The sequence below is a fragment of the Cyprinodon tularosa genome, unplaced genomic scaffold (genome assembly GCF_016077235.1).
Source record: "Cyprinodon tularosa strain WSP-4 unplaced genomic scaffold, ASM1607723v1 ctg469, whole genome shotgun sequence".
Lineage (NCBI taxonomy): Eukaryota > Metazoa > Chordata > Actinopteri > Cyprinodontiformes > Cyprinodontidae > Cyprinodon > Cyprinodon tularosa.
In genome coordinates this window covers 508,211-526,541 of record NW_024039195.1, presented here as the reverse complement: position 1 = coordinate 526,541, position 18,331 = coordinate 508,211, and the positions used below count along the sequence as shown (strand labels likewise).

The following is an 18,331-nucleotide window of genomic DNA, read 5'->3' as shown; positions in this document are numbered from 1 at the left end:
GCCACAGAAAAACCTTAGCAACAATAGAAGAACCGTAGCAACCACAGAAGAACTGTAGCAGCCACAGAAAAACCTTAGCAACAATAGAAGAACCGTAGCAACCACAGAAGAACTGTAGCAGCCACAGTAGAACCTTAGCAACAATAGAAGAACCGTAGCAACCACAGAAGAACTGTAGCAGCCACAGTAGAACCATAGCAACAATAGAAGAACCGTAGCAACCACAGAAGAACTGTAGCAGCCACAGAAAAACCTTAGCAACAATAGAAGAACCGTAGCAACCACAGAAGAACTGTAGCAGCCACAGTAGAACCTTAGCAACAATAGAAGAACCGTAGCAACCAAAGAAGAACTGTAGCAGCCACAGTAGAACCATAGCAACAATAGAAGAACTGTAGCAAGCACAGAAAAAACATTGTAACAACAAAAGAACTGTAGAAACCACAGAAGAACTGTAGCAGCCACATAAGAACCGTAGCAATCAGAGAAGAACAATAGCAAACACAGAAGAACTACAGCAGCAACAGAAGAACCATAGCAACCACGAAAGAACCATTGCAACCACAGAAGAAGCATAGGAACCACAGAGGAAACGTAGCAACCACAGAAGAAACTTAGCAACCGCAGATGATCAATAGCAGCCACAAAACAACTGTAACAACCACAGAAGAGCCATAGTAAGTACAGAACAGCCGTAGAACCAGCCACAAGACAACCAGCAATCTACACCAAAACAACATGAGAACAATAGAGAACATGACCAGAATCACCTCACACCAGAATATTCTAAGATAAACAGAACCACACCAGAACATCCTAAACCACGAGAGTCGCATCAGAGCAGGAACAGAACAAAGCCAGCCTCACTCAACCATGAACAGAACCAGACCTGTTGTGATCTGCATAGAACTAGACTGGACCACGAACAGAACCTCACTGGACCATTAACAGAAATAAACTGGACCATGAAAAGAACCAAACTGGATCATGAACAGAACCAAACTGGACTGTAAACAGAACTAAGGTGTACCATGAACAGAAATAAACTACACCATGAACAGAAAAAAATGGACAATGAACAGAACAAAACTGGACCATGAACAGAACAAAACTGCATCATGAACAGAACCAAACTGGACTGTGAAGATAACAAAACTGGACCGTGAACAGAACTAAACTGGACCATGAACAGTACCAAACTGGACTGTGAAGAGAACAAAACTGGACCATGACCAGAACAAAACTGGACAATGAACAGAACAAAACTGGACCATGACCAGAACAAAACTGGACCATTAACAGAACTAAACTGGACCATGAACAGAACCAAACTGGACTGTGAAGATAACAAAACTGGACCGTGAACATAACTAAACTGAACCATGAACAGAACCAAACTGGACTGTGAAGATAACAAAACTGGACCGTGAACAGAACTAAACTGAACCATGAACAGAACCAAACTGGACTGTGAAGATAACAAAACTTAACCGTGAACAGAACTAAACTGGACCATGAACAGTACCAAACTGGACTGTGAAGAGAGCAAAACTGGACCATGACCAGAACAAAACTGGACAATGACCAGAACAAAACTGGACCATGACCAGAACAAAACTGGACAATGAACAGAACAAAACTGGACCATGACCAGAACAAAACTGGACAATGAACAGAACAAAACTGGACCATGAACAGAACAAAACTGGATCATTAACAGAACCAAACTGGACAATGAACAGAACAAAACTGGACCATGAACAGAACAAAACTGGATCATGAACAGAACCAAACTGGACTGTGAATCTAACAAAACTGTACCGTGAACAGAACTAAACTGCACCATGAACAGAAATAAACTGGATCATGAACAGAACCAAACTGGACTGTGAAGAGAACAAAACTGGACCAAAAACAGAACCAAACTGGACCATGAACAGAACCAAACTGGACCATGAACAGAACCAAACGGGACCAAAAACAGAACAATCAAATTCTCCTTCATCCTCTAATCTTTCATGTGATGACGGCTCATCTGTCTTCTAAAGGGATTTCTTTCTACATTCAAGCATTAAAATATTTTCTAAACATAGTTGAAATAAAGAGCCAGAGAACTTTTAATGTGCTGCAGAGAATCTATGGACCCAGTGAGGTTTGTTTCTTGGCCTTGAGCACTGAGCTGAAACTGGATCCTGCTGGATATTTGACAACATCGGAAAATCTGAACTCAGAACAGCAGAGGGTGAAAAACAAACCCTCTGGTTATGAAAAAGGCATAAAAGTTCATATTTGGTTCAATAAAAACACCTTGATCATTTCACATTAAACAGTAAATATTAAAGAAAGACTTTAAAATAACAAAGGTGACTAACGGTGGGAACTGCATCATTTAAATCAGATGGAGTACATTTTACAGCAGGGCCCTACACTTTATTTGATTTATTTTCTGCTTGAGCTCTAATGAATTTACATGTTTAAACAGTCCTAATAATGTGATTTATACATTAAGTCAGAGTTTGGTCACTGAAAAATCATCATTAATGTTTAATTATGCTATTTTAATTTAATCTTTCTATTTAATTCAAACAAAGACTTTGAATTTGAAAATGTTATACTTATCAAAATGGTTATAAAAAGACTTAGGGATTACTGTATATTATCTATTATTTTTAATTTGTTTTTTAGGGTAAAGTGAGGAAAAACTTTCAGTATTTTAAGAGTTTAATCCCAACCAGATAATAAATGTGTTATTCTAAGAGATTCAGGTGAATAAACCAAATGGATTATAGTGTCGGTACAGATTGGAAAAAACAATTCACCTCTTGGTTCCACGCCCGGTCCAAACACCTTCACCCCGCTGGTGTCGACAGCTGGATCCACCTGCAGACGGACCGGGAACTTTGGCACCATGTGTCCTCCGTAGTTGATGGTGATGGTATACATGCCTGGGCATGGAGGGGTGTAGGTGATGGAATAGGTCCCGTCACCGTTGTTCTGAACATGGACCTCAGCTTTGGAGCCACTATCTGAGATTATCTCGATGGTGAGTTCAGCTTCACCGGCCTTAGAGCAGTCCACCGTAAAGGCCCCGGTCTCGTTCACCTTTCCCCGCTCCAAGCCGGGGCCGCTGGCCATCACCTTGCTGGGGTCAAACATGGACTGGACCACGGCCTTGAAGGGCGACCCAGGGACATGCTGGTCTGCAAACAGGATGTTGATGGCGTATTCTCCGGGTTCGGTGGGTAGATAGGACACAGAACAGGATCCGTCCCCATTGTCCTGGCATTCGATCTTGGCCTCACATGGACCTTCCACCGTCAGGCCAAGTCCACCGGTTCCAGCTCCCTTTGTGTCGATGGCAAACGGAGCTGGTTTGCCCACTAACCCACCCTGAAGACCAGGACCGTAGGCCCGGACCTGCAGGTCAACATGTGCATCAATGAGTAAACAGAGGCAACATTGACATTGACAAAAGTCTTCTCCATATCCTGGAGGAACCACTCAACTTTGTCAGTTAAAACAATCAACTTCATTTAGATTTTGGATTTATATCCTGACATTTATTTAGAACAAATGACAATGAATCCATTATGGACAAACTTTTCTTCAGGCTTGTAAAGTAAATATTTTATATCTTTATTCTCATATTTAATATTAATCATTGGTCCATATTGTCCTTTTGGATATCTACAGATAAGACTCTAGTTTTAATCAACATTGTTTTTAGTTGTGTTATCGTGAAAGTTCTCAGAATTTTAGGCGAAAACACCGAAATGGGTCCTCACCTTTGAAGGATCTGGGGGCATGACACCCTCCACAGTGAACGGACTTCCTGGGACGGGGTTTCCATCATAGCTGATGTCCACTCTGTACAGTCCCTCCTCGGGGGGGACGTACTTCACAGTGTGAACCTCATTGGCTGTGCCAGATTCCAGTTTGCTGGGGATTGGACGACGTGATGCGGAGGTGATCTTTACATCCAGTTTTCCCTGACCTCCAGTACCTCGAGTCGTGATGGAGAAGTCCTGATCCACTCCAACGTCCACCTCTTTGGTTTGAAAGCAAACACATCAGGAAAAGCAGGTAGGTAGGTAGGTAGGTAGGTAGGTGGGTGGGTGGGTGCTTGGGTGGGTAGGTAGGTAGGTAGGTAGGTAGGTAGGTAGGTAGGTAGGTAGGTAGGTAGGTAGGTAGGTAGGCAGGCAGGCAGGCAGGCAGGCAGGCAGGCAGGCAGGCAGGCAGGCAGGCAGGCAGGCAGGCAGGCAGGCAGGCAGGCCATTTATCCACTGTAATGTATTTCGGACCTCTGTCCTTCAGTGATTTCTGGACTAAGATAAGGATTTTAAAGTCTATTATCTGAGATATCGGTAGTCAGAGGAAATAATTTGTCTTACTGTTGTTGAGTCCCTGGACTTTAACCTTGGTAGGTAGGTAGGTAGGTAGGTAGGTAGGTAGGTAGGTAGGTAGGTAGGTAGGTAGGTAGGTAGGTAGGTAGGTAGGTAGGTAGGTAGGTAGGTAGGTAGGTAGGTAGGTAGGTAGGTAGGTAGGTAGGTAGGTAGGTGGGTGGGTAGGTTTTGGGTGCTTGGGTGGGTAGGTAGCAGTGACGTGCGGTCAGGGGAGGCAGGTGAGGCAGTGCCTCACCAGCCATCATGGAAAGAAAGAAAATATATAATCATAAAGTAATTTAAATTGTTATATTCATCCGGTGGTTTGTACTAAAAAATATTCATTTTTCATGTAGCTTCACCAATTTCGATTTTTATTTGTTCAAAATCGCTGAATTTTCTTATTTTCCCATTCAAATGCTTGGAAGCGATGCCGGTGAGGCAGCAGCGAGCTCTGCCTCACCTTGGATTGCGCAACCCCTGGCTCTGCGCTGGCTGCAAAGCGGAGAGAGCATGTTGCTGTACGGCGTCAATAAAATGGTTTAAACAAATGTAATATGTGAACTTATTTCTAATAATTTGGCTTATGTATATAATGTACAGAGCTTTTTGTCACCAACTGTGTTTGTGTAACGTGTTTCGTGTAATGAGCGATTATAAACGGCAGAGAACAAGTTCGAGGTGAGGCAGGCAGTTCTCTTGCCTCATGGCAGGGGGTGCTCAAGAGACTGAAAACATAAGGCAGGAACAGGACGGATCAAGGAAGGCTTTCTTCCCTGGCAGTGATCTCCATTGAGACAGAGAGACTTTTAAAACTGAAGGAAGATAAGGAGGACTTCTATTCATTTATAAGTAAAGGTAAGACAGTAATAACATTTATTTTGTTTTGTTTTTTAAGGAAATGTGTGTTTTGTGAGCTACAGTTTGTATGTGTAAGGATGCAGAAGTGAAACATAACCTGTAAACTGCTGTCAATCTATGCATCTATTTGCAAATCTGATTCTGATGACGTCAGTGCCTCACCAGCTATGAACCTCACCGCACGTCACTGGTAGGTAGGTAGGTAGGTAGGTAGGTAGGTAGGTAGGTAGGTAGGTAGGTAGGTAGGTAGGTAAGTAGGTAGGCAGGCTGGCCATTTATCCAGTGCCAACCAGTCTGTAATGTATTTCGGACCTCTGTCCTTCAGTGATTTCTGGACTAAGATAAGGATTTTAAAGTCTATTATCTGAGATATCGGTAGTCAGAGGAAATAATTTGACTTACTGTTGTTGAGTCCCTGGACTTTAACCTTGCTGAGGTCCAGAGGGGGGGCCACGATGATGCTGAATGGACTTCTAGGGATGGGGTCTCCTCCGTGGCAAACAGTGATGGACATGTTCCCCTGAGAGACACACACGCTGCAGTTATCTGGAGTGTATCAGTCAGAATAAACACAACCCTGATCTTCTTGGGGTAGGAGTTACCTGCTGCACTGCGGTGTAGCGGATCGTGTATGAGTAGTCATGGTTGTCGATAATCTCAAAGTCACGAACAGCTTCGCCTTTAGCTGCTCCAATAAAATGGACCTCTGGTTTGGCTTTACCGGCCCCTTTGGTGTAAATGGTGAAGTGTGTGGGCTTTCCAACCTCCACACCTGCCCAGGTGAGACAACATGGAGTATTACTAACTGAGATTTAGGCCTGATTGAGGAAAGAAATGGGTCCTCCTGCCTGTTGCTTTATGTATCTTTATAATTCCTTGAGAGGTTCCCAAAGAGCGGTTATGTGGAGTAACTTCCTGCTTAAAAAATAAATGTCTGAGGAGTTAAAGGTATAGAGGACGGTCTTTTACTTCCGGGTGGATGTTCCTTATTGTCCGAAGTGGTCCTCCTAATTGTCAATCATTCTGGCGATATGTTTACGTAAGGCCATCCTACATGCTATGTTCCGTTAGCTATCATTTTATGCGCATGCGCACTTTCAGCCGTTTATCTGTGGTGAGCTACGGTTTCAGACAGTCATTGAAGCTCACATTTCTCACCGCCGTTCTCTAAAAAATGGTCAAGGGTCATAAGAGAAAAAGTGTCTACGAAGTGTATGAGAAGAAAAGCCTAAAGAAGAGGCAGATATATCCCAGAATGCTTTGCACGAAGACCTCACCAAGCAAAGCATTATGGGATTTACTGTCACAGCGGCCTGGCAGGCATCGCGCAGGTAAGAAGGAGTTACATGAGCAACGGAGAAAAAAGCAGTGATCATCTGTCTGAATGGTAAGTTAACTGAGTTCGCTATAAAGTCCACCATATAGGCGCCTCTCTATATAGTGATTTAGGGATTTAGGGGTTAGGGCGGACGTTCGGACACAGTAAGCTTGTATGAACTATGAGAACAGCAACTTTTAAACAGAGCGTGGACGAGGAGAAATGGTTCATATGAAACAGACTCACCAGTCCTGTTGAGTCCAGGGCCCTCTGCTCTGACCTTGGCTGCATCATGAGAGGGATCCACCTTGATTCTGAATGGACTGACGGGAATTTCCTGTGTTCAACATTCATTGAAGAGGTTTGATGGTTAAACCCTCAACACAACATTTATTTAGAGGCTATTTAGTTGCTGCTGTTCTCACCTGATCAGCGAACAGCACCATGATGGTGTATTGACCAGGACCCGGAGGCATGTACTTCACTGTGAACGTGTCATTGTCATTCTTGATAATGTCGAAGTCAATGTCTGCCTCTGCCGGTCCGACCACACCAGGAGCACACTTGATCCCGATGCTGACATCACCTGACAGGAAAAGAGATTGTTTTGACCATTCAGGTCCACACATAATCAGCGGTTCTATTCCTGATAAATCAGAACATCTTGTGGTTAATGTGTTTTCAATTTGTAGAAAATGTCCACATTGCTTAATTAAGAAGAGAGAAAAGAAATGCAGACCACACTCAAAGATTAGACTCTCAGAAACACAGGATTTTAATTGGCAGAGATCCGACACACCAAAACATTTTCTTCTACACATCTTGGATCAATGAGGGTAATTGAAATTTCCTGGAAAATCTGTGTTCCCTGGATAAGATTTGCAGATAATGCAGCCAGGCAGCATAATGTTCCGCACATGTTGAAGGCAAGAGGTGAAGCAGGGGAAAGGACATGAACTGTGTGGGATTTGGACCATGCCTCACCTTGTCCAGCCTCACTGCAGTCCACAGTGAAGTATGTTGGCTCATTGGCCTTCAGGCCTGTCTTCTCCACACCTGGACCGTAGACCTTCACGTTCTCTGGATGGCTGCCCTCTCCGATTATCACCTAATCAGCAACATGCAAACAATCATTTAGACTGGAAACATTCAAACATTTATCACAGACTAAAGGGAAACATTCCTGCTTGATTTGAGCTTAAATGGGGCTTTAGAACTGCTTTATGTTCCAAACAACTAACTGAAAACTTTTATTGAAGGATTTCTTACCCTAAAGGGGCTGTTGGGAACATTAACTTCGCCCCAGGTGATGATGATGGTGTGTTTGATGGGTTTGGTAGGAATGTAGACACAAAAGTAGGTGCAGTCTCCGTTATCTGTGATTTGGATGTCGATGGGGAAACCGTCTGCATCCTGGTGAGAAACCCAACAATTTACTGTTTCTCCACTACAGCAGTAAAGGAAAGCTTCATCAAAACTTAAGGAAACTTTTAGTTCCCACCTGAGCGTAGAGCCTCAGCTCTCCTCTGCCAGCTTCACTCGTATCAATGGTAAAGTCAGCTGGTTTGTTGACAATACAACCAAGAGGCTCCAGACCAGGACCGAAACATTTCACCTAATGAACAGAGAGAAAACTCCACTATACAACCTGTTTTAGAGTCAAATACCTCAGAAACCCAGAAATGTTCTGCCCAGACCTTCTCAGGAAACAAATCAATGGCTCCAGGGAGGATGTGGGCCATGAAGGGACTGTCCTTAATGTCCTCATCATCACATATGACATGGACGGCATAGTCTCCTGGTTCAGTGGGCCAGTATCGAACATCACAGGATCCGTCACCTTTATCGTCACACTCGATTTTAGCCTGAGAGGGCCCCTCGATGGAGAAACCTGCACACAGATAACAAAAGAGCCTGAAATTTGGTCTATGGCAGTTCAGCAGAGGTCTGCATTTGTAGAGTTTCATAATGCATGTCCTTTATGACGGTTGCTCCAGCTCCAGAGATTTCAGCTATCACTCTACGCTGACGACATTATACTGCAGAAGACTGTTAAAGGAATAGTACACCCAAAACATGATTAGCCTTCATTTTCTACTCACCCCCATGCTGAACAACACTCTGGAGTACTTTTTTGATATCTCAAATGCATCTGGAGATCTGGGAGGCTTCTTGCTGTCTGCTGACATTCAAATAATGGATGTCTATGGCGCCCGAGGCAGAAAGGTCCATAAAAGTCCACAAAAAACGAGCCAATATTCCTCCATACTGCTCGTCCAATGCATTCCAAGTGTCCTGAGTGGGTAGCGTCCATAATTTACTCGAGACAAAGTCATTTAGAATGTTTTTAGAGCATAAACAGTAGTGTATAGGATTTCCTAAAAGCGCGTTCACGAGTCTACGGAAACCGCGGCAGACCAAACCAGATGAAAGTGCGCATTCAGCGTCTGCTCTGCCGATAATGCAAGCGTAGAAGAAGAAATGTGCTGTTTACCTGTGCAAAGAAAGAAACAACGAAAGTAAAATGTCTGAGGACTTCAGTGTTGAGGAAGAGCATGAGTTCTTTGCCGAGCTGAATGCGCACTTTCATCTGGTTTGGTCTGCCGCGGTTTCCGTAGCGTTGTGAACACGCTTTCAGGAAATCCTATACACTACTGTTTATGCTCTAAAAACATTCTAAATGACTTTGTTTCGAGTAAATTCTGGATGCTACCCACTCAGGACACTTGGAATACATTGGACGAGCAGTATGGAGGAATATTGACACGTTTTTTGTGGACTTTTATGGACCTTTCTGCCTCGGGCGCTATGGACCTCCATTATCTGAATGTCAGCAGACAGCAAGAAGCCTCCCAGATCTCCAGATGCATTTGAGATATCAAAAAAGTACTCCAGAGTGTTGTTCAGCATGAGGGTGAGTAGAAAATGAAGGCTAATCATGTTTTGGGTGTACTCTTCCTTTAAGAACACCAAGCCTATTCATTTTATCAAACCAATGCAACCATTGCATCATTAGGCTAGAAAGAATCTGAGGGGATCATTGCAGCTTTTTAACAGTCCTCACCCTCATCACACTTGATGTAAACAGGAAAACATAGCCAGAACATGGATGATAATGCAGGATCTCTGAAAGGTATTCCAAGTTTCTAAAAGATACAGTAGGCTCCCCAAGAGCGCAGAGTAGACCACAGAGTGTTTGGAGTGGTCTACCTCAGTCCTTGGTGAATAGGGGAAGCCATAGCTTTGTATCTATGATGCCTGCATTAGTAATGAAGAATTAGGCATGTCTGGTTCATGGCTAGGCTACGTATGGTGCTTCTATGGTGTTTCTGGTGGTTGCACATGTCTTGATGCCATCTTAGGGTGCAGTTAGGTAGTGGTGTTTATAGTGGTGGGGTGCAGGAGCACAGCTTTGGGATCGAAGAGCAGCAGGACAAACCTCACTGGTAAGAACTTAGAGCATAGTGGCTCCATGACTGCAGAGTCTCATAAGGAAGGAAAATAATCCTTCATAGTCCAACAGGGAGGAAACTGTCCTCTGCATTTACCCCATCCCTTAGGTTGGATTGTTCTCCCTCACTGGGTGCCACTGGGGGACCACTGTGACACTGAGGGTCTTGCTCAGAGACTTGGAGTGACAGTCTGGGTTTCAAACCAGTAAACTTTGCAGTCTCTTGTGGATGTAAACACTAGGCCACCACTTCAACGATCCAGAGCAAAAGGGATACTACCTTAATAAGTATTTACTTGGCAGCTTTGAGTTTTTCTAAGAAGTGGAAATAAAATTTATTTATTACAGTTTGCAGGAGTGCTTGGTTATAGAATTTAAAAGATGATCAATTAAACTAAACTGATGGTTCAAGTGTCAAATGGAGCAGTTTAAGGTGAGTTTTAAAATGGTTTCAGAGCTAGGAAGAAGAAGTACTTCCAGCCCAAATAACTTAATAACATTAAACGTCTTTGAAATCCTTACCCAGACAGATTTTGGTGTGAAAAGCTCCGACTTGATTAAACTGAGATTCTCTGAATTCTGAGACTGATTCTGATTCATGAAGCCCTTTGGTAGAATTCAAATGAGCCGGTATAAAACAAGATTAATTCCAGGATTACAGTGAGATTAATCTAGATTAAAAAATAATCTATGCCCACCAATACTTTAAATGCAACTGGTCTGAAATGTAACGTACCGAGAGTTCCCACTTCTGTGCCGATTGCCTCCACCACGAAGTCTGCGCTCTTCCCCACCATACCGGTCTCCAGACCTGGACCCCAGGCCCTCACCTTCTGAGGTCCCGCCTCCTCACTTACATGTACCTCAAATGGGCTGAAGATGCACAAACAGACAAGGCAAAAAAAAGGTTTGAATCCTCGCTGGAGGACTATTGTAAAATGGAAGAGGAACCATTGTAAAATAGTTACAGTTCAGTACATGACATTACAACATATTCAATACCCTGAAAAAGACAACAACAGCCAGACCTTCCTTTACTGGCATCCATTTATAAGAACAATGTAGAGTGTAAAAATCTCACCTGCGGGGAATGCTGTGTCCTCCCCATGTGATAATTATGATGTACTTCCCTGTCATGATTGGGTAATAATTACACTCATAAATGCCGTTTTCCATCTCCAGCACCTTCACAGGTTCCTCACGGCCCTCTGGGGAAGAAACAAACACAATCCGAATCAGTGAAGCTCTTTCGTGATAAACTGCTTTCAAGGAATGCTGAAAAAATCTGACAGTCCAGCTTGGATTAACTGGGATTAAACCAAAGAGAACAAAGACGGATGCGTTCAAAATGTGTGTTATTAACAGCTTTTATCAGTCTATGATGATGTTTGCCATCCTGAAAAGAAATACAAAAAAGCAACATATATAAATATAGTTTTATTTATATGTCAAGTTCAGCAATTTTTTTTGAGAATGCATATATGTTTTTTGCAGAATTTTTCTTGTAAATTAGCATTTAGAGAAATGCTAAATTTGTGAAATCCCTTTTAAAACGTTTGAAACTGTTTGAATGAGGTTCAATATACAGTATCCTTTTAAAAAACAAAAAAATGTGGGAAAAAAACCCAAGAAAAAAAAAAACATAATTATTCAATAATTTAAAAGACATCATGAAAAAATAATTGTAACTCAAATTAATGTAATGTAATTTGTATGTGATGAGTTTTTTTTTTTTTTTGCATGTTGGATTCCTGGTGTCTTACTGGGACCCTTCACGCTGACTTTGAGCTCCCCGCTGCCGCCTCCTTTAGTATACACTTTGAAATCGGCCACTTCCTTCACCCTCAGGCCCTTCTGCTGCAGACCTCGACCCGAGGCTCTGCAGGCATTCGGGTTGCAGGCTGTCAGAACCACAGGGAAACAGGTTGCTGGTTAGAATACAACCTTAACAACTCCATCCAGTTAACTGTTTTTACAACCAAAACAACATTTCATTTGAGACGTTTAGAGCTGCAGGAGCTTCAGTTAGTGAGCTGCTGATAGAGGCAGCAGTTTAATGAAGCTGAAACAGCGAGGACAACATGGGACCAAAGGGTTTTGATGTGAAGGTTCTGGAAATGATCTGAAATGTTAGAAATGACAGGTCTCAGCAAGATGCATTTAGATTGAAATGCTTAAAATTAGAGTTAGCTGCAGAAAAAAGAATTAGCAATGCAGGGGTGAGGAGAGAATCGGCTGCTTGATGAGGATGATGATGCCGATGGTGAATGAAGATTCTCCAAAGAAGAATGAAGCCAGTTTTAATCTGTTATTCTTCTGCTTTTAATGAAGGTTAATCAGACATAATGAAATGACAAAGCTGGTCCGATAAACAGAACCATTTGTCATGTTTTAAGGAACTGATTCATTAGGAACTCAAACCAACATCCAAGCTGTGTGGCTGAGTGAAGGTTTACCATGATTTCATTATGATGTCCCATTCCCCTGCTCTGAGCAGCTTTAGGTATCAGATGCTTCATGATAACCTGAGAACTGCTGCCGTCTTCAGATGTTGAAACAGATTCTAAACTAAGCTCGCCTGGATTACATTTAATTCACAGAAACAATCTGACATTACAATAGCATCTAAATATTCTTTATACGTAGATATGGATATTTTCACCTTTGTTATTTTACATATGATAATGAATCGGATGTACTATAAAAACAATGATGTCTCAATATCAAAAGAATACAAAGAACCAAAGTGGAGTCTCATAGTGGTTCCTAGAATTTCTAAAAATGGAATGGGAGGCAGATCTTTTAGTTATCAGGCTCCTCTCCTGTGGAACAAACTACCAGTTTTAGTCCGTGAGGCAGACACCCTGTCTACTTTTAAGGCTAGGCTTAAAACTTTCCTTTTTAATAAAGCTTCTAGTTAGAGTGGCTCAGGTTACCCTGAGCTATCTCTATAGTTATGCTGCTATGCTTATACTGCTGGAGGACACAGGGACCCCCATTTCATCATTCTGCTTCCTTCTATCTCTATTCCCCCACTCTGCAGATTCTGTTAGTTCTCTAATGTTCTGCTCTCTCTGCTTTTTTCCTTTGTAGCTTCACCTCGTCTGTTCCTGTTTGGCTGTGACTCCATCCTGGAGAAAAATATCAGCTGTGCTGCTGCCATCAACACCTTTGTTTACAGATGATGGAGATCGGCCTGTTTTTCAGTGTAGTCCTGTTTCTCTGACTGTGACTAACTGGATGTGCTCTCTTCATCCTCTGACATTGGAGCTGGCTTGGAGCTAGTCTGCCTGGCTGTGTGTTTCCTGGATGGGTTGAATGTGGGTGTTGTTTTTTGTATCTCTGCTTCTGTCTCCTTGGATCCCAGTTGGCCTCGGCAGATGGCCGCTCACACTGAGCCTGGTTCTGCTGGAGGTATCTTCCTGTTAAAAGGGAGTTTTTCCTCTCCACTGTCACTACAAGTATGCTTAGTGTAAGGGATTGCATTTGAGTCAATGAGTCGATGCAATCAACTGTTTTTTGTTAGATAGAAAACTTTGAATCAATTTGAGTATGAGTATGAGCTGCTGAACTGTAAAGTGCCTTGAGATTACATGTGTTGTGAATTGGTGCCAAATAAACCGAATTGAATTGAACCATTGATCTGAACTGTGAAGCAGGTTTAACTAATCCAGGCTAGGTTACGGTTTACAGTGCTGGTTATCAACTAAGATAATGATCTAACCTTGAGATTTTGTCCAGAATCTGTATCATTATTTCCTGCAGAGGTAGATAAAAGACATTAATGATGTTAAAAGCTAAACCAGCCGTTCGCCCATGGGGGGCTCCAAACATCCACATTCACTCTGTTTCTGTAGAAAAAGAAGAGGCAGCTCAGGATGAAGCAGTGCCGGCACATGCGGTGAAAGCTGTGGAGAACCGCCCATTGGGCCGAGGCAGAGAGGTTCGGAGCTCAGACTGAAAGGAACAGGTGAGGCGAGCGCAGGCAGAATCCAGTCACACCCCCATCATCCCAAGCTCTGTACTAACTTGGTCGCCTGGATTTTGGCGGTGTTGGTGGGGGGGCTCTTCTGGTCTTTTCTGAGGGTGGGGTACGTATGGACTGTGGTACAATCTGCACTGGAGAGTCAGGGGGAGGGGCGTTCTGTGAAACTGAAGGAGGGAATAATAGCCAGAATAAGGACAGGAACCTCCAAACCTATAGGTGGCAGTACCATCAAAATGGAACGCACAAGTAAAACTGGTAGAATCAGTGGTGAATTCACAGCTAATGGCCGTTTCTCAATTCACAAGAACGCAAGTACGGACTTGTGTCCTCGCCAAGTTTGTTCTTGAGAGGAACACAGGAAAGTTTGTACTCTGGGAGAACGGGAGCACTCAGCATAAATATGGGTCAATAGGAACAGAAGCATATTTGTGACATCACCACACGCTCACCTCGTCTAGAGCTGCATTTCACCTCCTGTTATTAATAGTCTCTAGATAATTATAGATTCTTACTTTTTTCATTTTTGGGGGGAATAATAATCAACACAGTCAGACAAACACAAATCAAATTAATATTTTGCCAAATAAAACAAAAAAATCGCAATCAGAGCCAGCGGTGCTTCACACACGGCTATGCTGCTGCAGACGGACTAATGTTAGCTATGGCTCCCATTAGCATCGGATTTTTCTTTTAAATGGACCATATAGTGATGCTTAAAAGTATAATGCTCTCACCTCAAAAGATCTTAAAACATACTTTTATTAAGCAACAGCAACAGAAAATACAAATACAAAAAATACAATTCAAGGATTAAAAAGTCTGGACAGAAAGTTGTCTGCGAAGTCTCAAACTAAGAGAACGTATCTCAGCCAACATACATCAGAGCCCATTTACCAACCTCCTCGACACCTTTGCCTCTGGAACTAGACCAGAAGAAAAGACAGATGATCTAAGACCCACACCTAAACCAAACGTACAGTTTTTCAACTCCCAGTTCTGCTTCTGACATCAAGAAAGTACGGACCTGTCCAGTCCCCGACAAAGACAGACAGAAAGGTTAGTTTTACTAAATTAAACGATAAACTGGGGGTAAACAAGAATATTCAAATGCTAATAAAGCTATTTTAGAAGGTTCTGACAACCCAATCAGAAAAGGACAATTTTATGTTTTGAGGAAGAAATAATAGGTCAAAACGAACCTTCGGAGATGTTGACAGTGAAAGGACTTCTGGGAATCTGTTGCCCAGCAAAGGTCACATAGATGGTATGAAGGCCTTCCAGGACAGGCACATAGGTACACCGGAATATACTGTCTCCTCTGTTCTCCAAGACAATCTCCACTGTGTCCCTCCGGCTGTTTGAGTCTACAATGATAACACCTACGTCCCCAGAACCTGCCCCTAGTGGACAGAAAAACAGACTTTTTAGCACTGGAAAAAGAACACAATCATTTATAGAACAACACCAGAAGAGAGGACAGGGAAGATGTTCTCCACATCCACATCAGGATACATGACTGGGCAGTTACCTGCTGTATAAATGTCAAAATAGGTAGGTTTATTGGCTACGTTTCCCATCGGCTGCAGACCTGGCCCTCGGGCCTGAACCCTGGTGGGGTCCCCCATGGCTTTCGAAACATTCACCATGAAGGGGCTTCTGTCAATGTCCTGCCCGGCAAACAGCACTTTGACCTTGTAGAAGGAGGAAATAAGAAGATCTTTAGACTTATCTTTATTACCTTAAAGTACCTCAAGATAAGAGTTGAAATGTTATTCTTGCAATGAAGCATACAACATAGTGGAAATAGTTACTCTAGTTCAGTGGTGCTCAAGTCCAGTCCTAAGAGCTACCATCCTGTAACTTTTCGATTATTATCTTCTCTAAACCACCTGGATCTAAAGTCTCAGTCCCCCGAGCTGAGTATAGGTATGGTAATGAGCCACTCATTTGATTCAGATGTGTTAAAAATTGGGTGCATTAGAAAGTTGCCGGATAGTAGGTCTTGAGGACTGGACTTGAACACCCCTGCTCCAGTTTGACCAATTAGATTTAGTTACCTGAATCTGAGCAACTATTATCTAAGAGCTAAAATTTTAGAGTGTGGTTGACCACATTTACTAACATTCCCCTTTGTTGGTAATATATCTTTGAAAACGATTAGAAAATAAAGTCTTTTGAGTATATTTACTATAGCCAGACCACATGACCGCAGGTACAATGTTGCGTATGTATCCAATGGGTAAACCAAAGATCTATAGACGTAAGTTTGTGAAATTAGCAATGAAACAGAAAACTGAAGGGCTAGTAATATCAATGCAAGAGGTTTGTACAGTATATTATGAGTTATATTCACCAATCATTCAAGTTTCCAGTTTGCTAATATAAACCACCAAACAATAGTTAAAGGGGAACACTGTTTTTTTTTTATATTGGGCCCTTGATTTTACGTTATTCCATCATGTTCTATTCACCCATATTAGTTTTGTGTCATTTGGAGCCGTTCTGAAGATATTCCGTTAGGTTATATCCAAGTAACGTCTTCCTATGGGCAACGACTTGAAGACACAAACTAAACTGTTCAGAATTTATTCTTTATGGTACGCCAGCATTCATAACATCTAGGAGAATCACTGTCCCCCAGACATCCGTGGTTAGCTTAGTTTGTGCCTTCGACTAATTGCCCAAAGGAAGACGTTACTTGGATAACTTCAAATGACATAAAACTCATATGGGGGAGTAGAACATGAGGTAATAACGTAAAATTAAGGGCCCAATGTAAAAAAAACGGTGTTCCCCTTTAAGTCTTCCCATCATGCCAGGGGCAGATATTGTTTTTAGGCTAAAGGACTACGTCAACACTATGAGGACGAATGCTTGACTCATTGTATTTTACCTTGAATACATGTTTTTTGTGTTTCGTTTGTACTAACTGTATGTGACTCTGCTCTTTTAACCACTAAATCTCATCTTTGTAAATTGTATTTAATTTCATTTTATTTTATAAATGAGATATTACCTCTTTGTAGGGTACAATATGAACTTTTTTACCTTATGAAGACCCTCCACCTTGGGCAGGTACACCACAGAATAGGTTCGGTTCTTGTCATTGTTGGGGATCACTCGGGCCTGACAGAACCAAAGCCAAAAAAGCATGAATTCCAACATAGGATCACTTCTACTTCAGTAAAAAATTCTGACTGTGAGGCTTTTCTAACTTCTTCTGTGTGTCCCTCCGGATCCTCCACATAAACCAGGACCTCTCCCATTCCAGCCTCCACCGTCTCCACCAGGAACTCTGCTGGTTTCAGAACTGTGTTGCCTCGTGCTTCAATACCTGACAGGAAAACAATAAAACATGTGAGACACGGTTTTGGTATGAATCTTACACAAATTACTCCCACAAAATGCGTACTGCTAAATCTGAACAACCTTGTGGGTGCTGGGAACGAACATAATGCATCATTACTGACCTTCAGAACCAAACCAGGTGAGACAGTGTTTGGGCTCAATGCAAGCTGTCTCAAATCCTGAGATGTTCAGAAACAGTTGGCTTCTTCAAACAAAGACTGAAACCATTTGGACCAAATAATCTGACTGATGAGCATCTCTTTAATCACTGATTGATGATTCCAGGTGATTAAAGTCTATTCTTAGGAAACCTTTTGAAGTTGTCGACATACTAAGCTCTCAATTTAAGCAAAGCTGAGAGGTTCCTGTTAATTTAAAGTCTTTTCTGATTCTTATATCTATGGTGCTTTATGAACAATCATGCCTCAATTTTCTACTAGGATCATGGATGGCATCAACATAGAGTATTTCATTTTGGACTAAAGGTTTTTACTGAAGTATTTTTCTGAGTGTTTGCTGAAATATTTCATCATGAAGAGAAAAACCTCCAGAAGCTGGTTTGATTTTAAACTTTAACTCAAAGTTAAATTTCCCGTCAGTTCTGGTAGGTTTCCATACCTGGACCATAAGCTTTAGCCCTCTTTGGATGCAGTGTCTTTGCTCTTAGCGGCGCTCCGGGCTTCAGCTTGGCTTTAGGGAACTGGGACAGGTATGTCATGACAGAGTGCTCGTCCACGTTTGGGTCAACGATCTCCTCTGGAGCAATCACCTGAAGAAGAAGAAAACATGGACAGCATTTCAGGTTTGACATCGCAGAGGTGTGACCGAGCGATAGCACAGACTGCAGAAGATCCTGAGCTGTTAAAGTCTGTGAATGGATGTCACTCCATCCTGAAGAGAATTATCAGCTGTGCTGCTGCCATCAACCTCTCCTTAGTTTATAGATGTTTGAGCTCAGCCTGTTTTTTAATCTACTCCTGTTT

The 18,331-nt window shown here is 42.3% G+C and overlaps 1 protein-coding gene across 12 annotated transcripts in view; it reads right to left on the bottom strand.

Annotated features, from left to right (window-relative positions):
* LOC119794133 (filamin-C-like) overlaps nucleotides 1-18,331 on the bottom strand; it is a 71,021-nt gene that overhangs the window by 30,511 nt on the left and 22,179 nt on the right. For 8 of the 12 annotated variants that reach the window (XM_038301485.1, XM_038301488.1, XM_038301489.1 and 5 more), the window contains exons 4-22: nucleotides 17,967-18,117; nucleotides 17,216-17,334; nucleotides 17,049-17,126; nucleotides 15,529-15,691; nucleotides 15,200-15,400; nucleotides 14,042-14,164; nucleotides 11,776-11,913; nucleotides 11,094-11,220; nucleotides 10,749-10,885; nucleotides 8,259-8,452; nucleotides 8,063-8,176; nucleotides 7,831-7,974; nucleotides 7,546-7,669; nucleotides 6,987-7,147; nucleotides 6,808-6,898; nucleotides 5,846-6,015; nucleotides 5,646-5,763; nucleotides 3,786-4,048; nucleotides 2,820-3,417 (exon numbers count right to left, since the gene is read on the bottom strand). In XM_038301485.1, the coding sequence (XP_038157413.1) occupies nucleotides 2,820-3,417; nucleotides 3,786-4,048; nucleotides 5,646-5,763; nucleotides 5,846-6,015; nucleotides 6,808-6,898; nucleotides 6,987-7,147; nucleotides 7,546-7,669; nucleotides 7,831-7,974; nucleotides 8,063-8,176; nucleotides 8,259-8,452; nucleotides 10,749-10,885; nucleotides 11,094-11,220; nucleotides 11,776-11,913; nucleotides 14,042-14,164; nucleotides 15,200-15,400; nucleotides 15,529-15,691; nucleotides 17,049-17,126; nucleotides 17,216-17,334; nucleotides 17,967-18,117 (3,214 nt within the window). The remainder of the gene's footprint in view (nucleotides 1-2,819; nucleotides 3,418-3,785; nucleotides 4,049-5,645; nucleotides 5,764-5,845; nucleotides 6,016-6,807; nucleotides 6,899-6,986; nucleotides 7,148-7,545; nucleotides 7,670-7,830; nucleotides 7,975-8,062; nucleotides 8,177-8,258; nucleotides 8,453-10,748; nucleotides 10,886-11,093; nucleotides 11,221-11,775; nucleotides 11,914-14,041; nucleotides 14,165-15,199; nucleotides 15,401-15,528; nucleotides 15,692-17,048; nucleotides 17,127-17,215; nucleotides 17,335-17,966; nucleotides 18,118-18,331) is intronic. The other 4 variants (XM_038301493.1, XM_038301496.1, XM_038301497.1 and 1 more) reach the window with 1 other exon arrangement.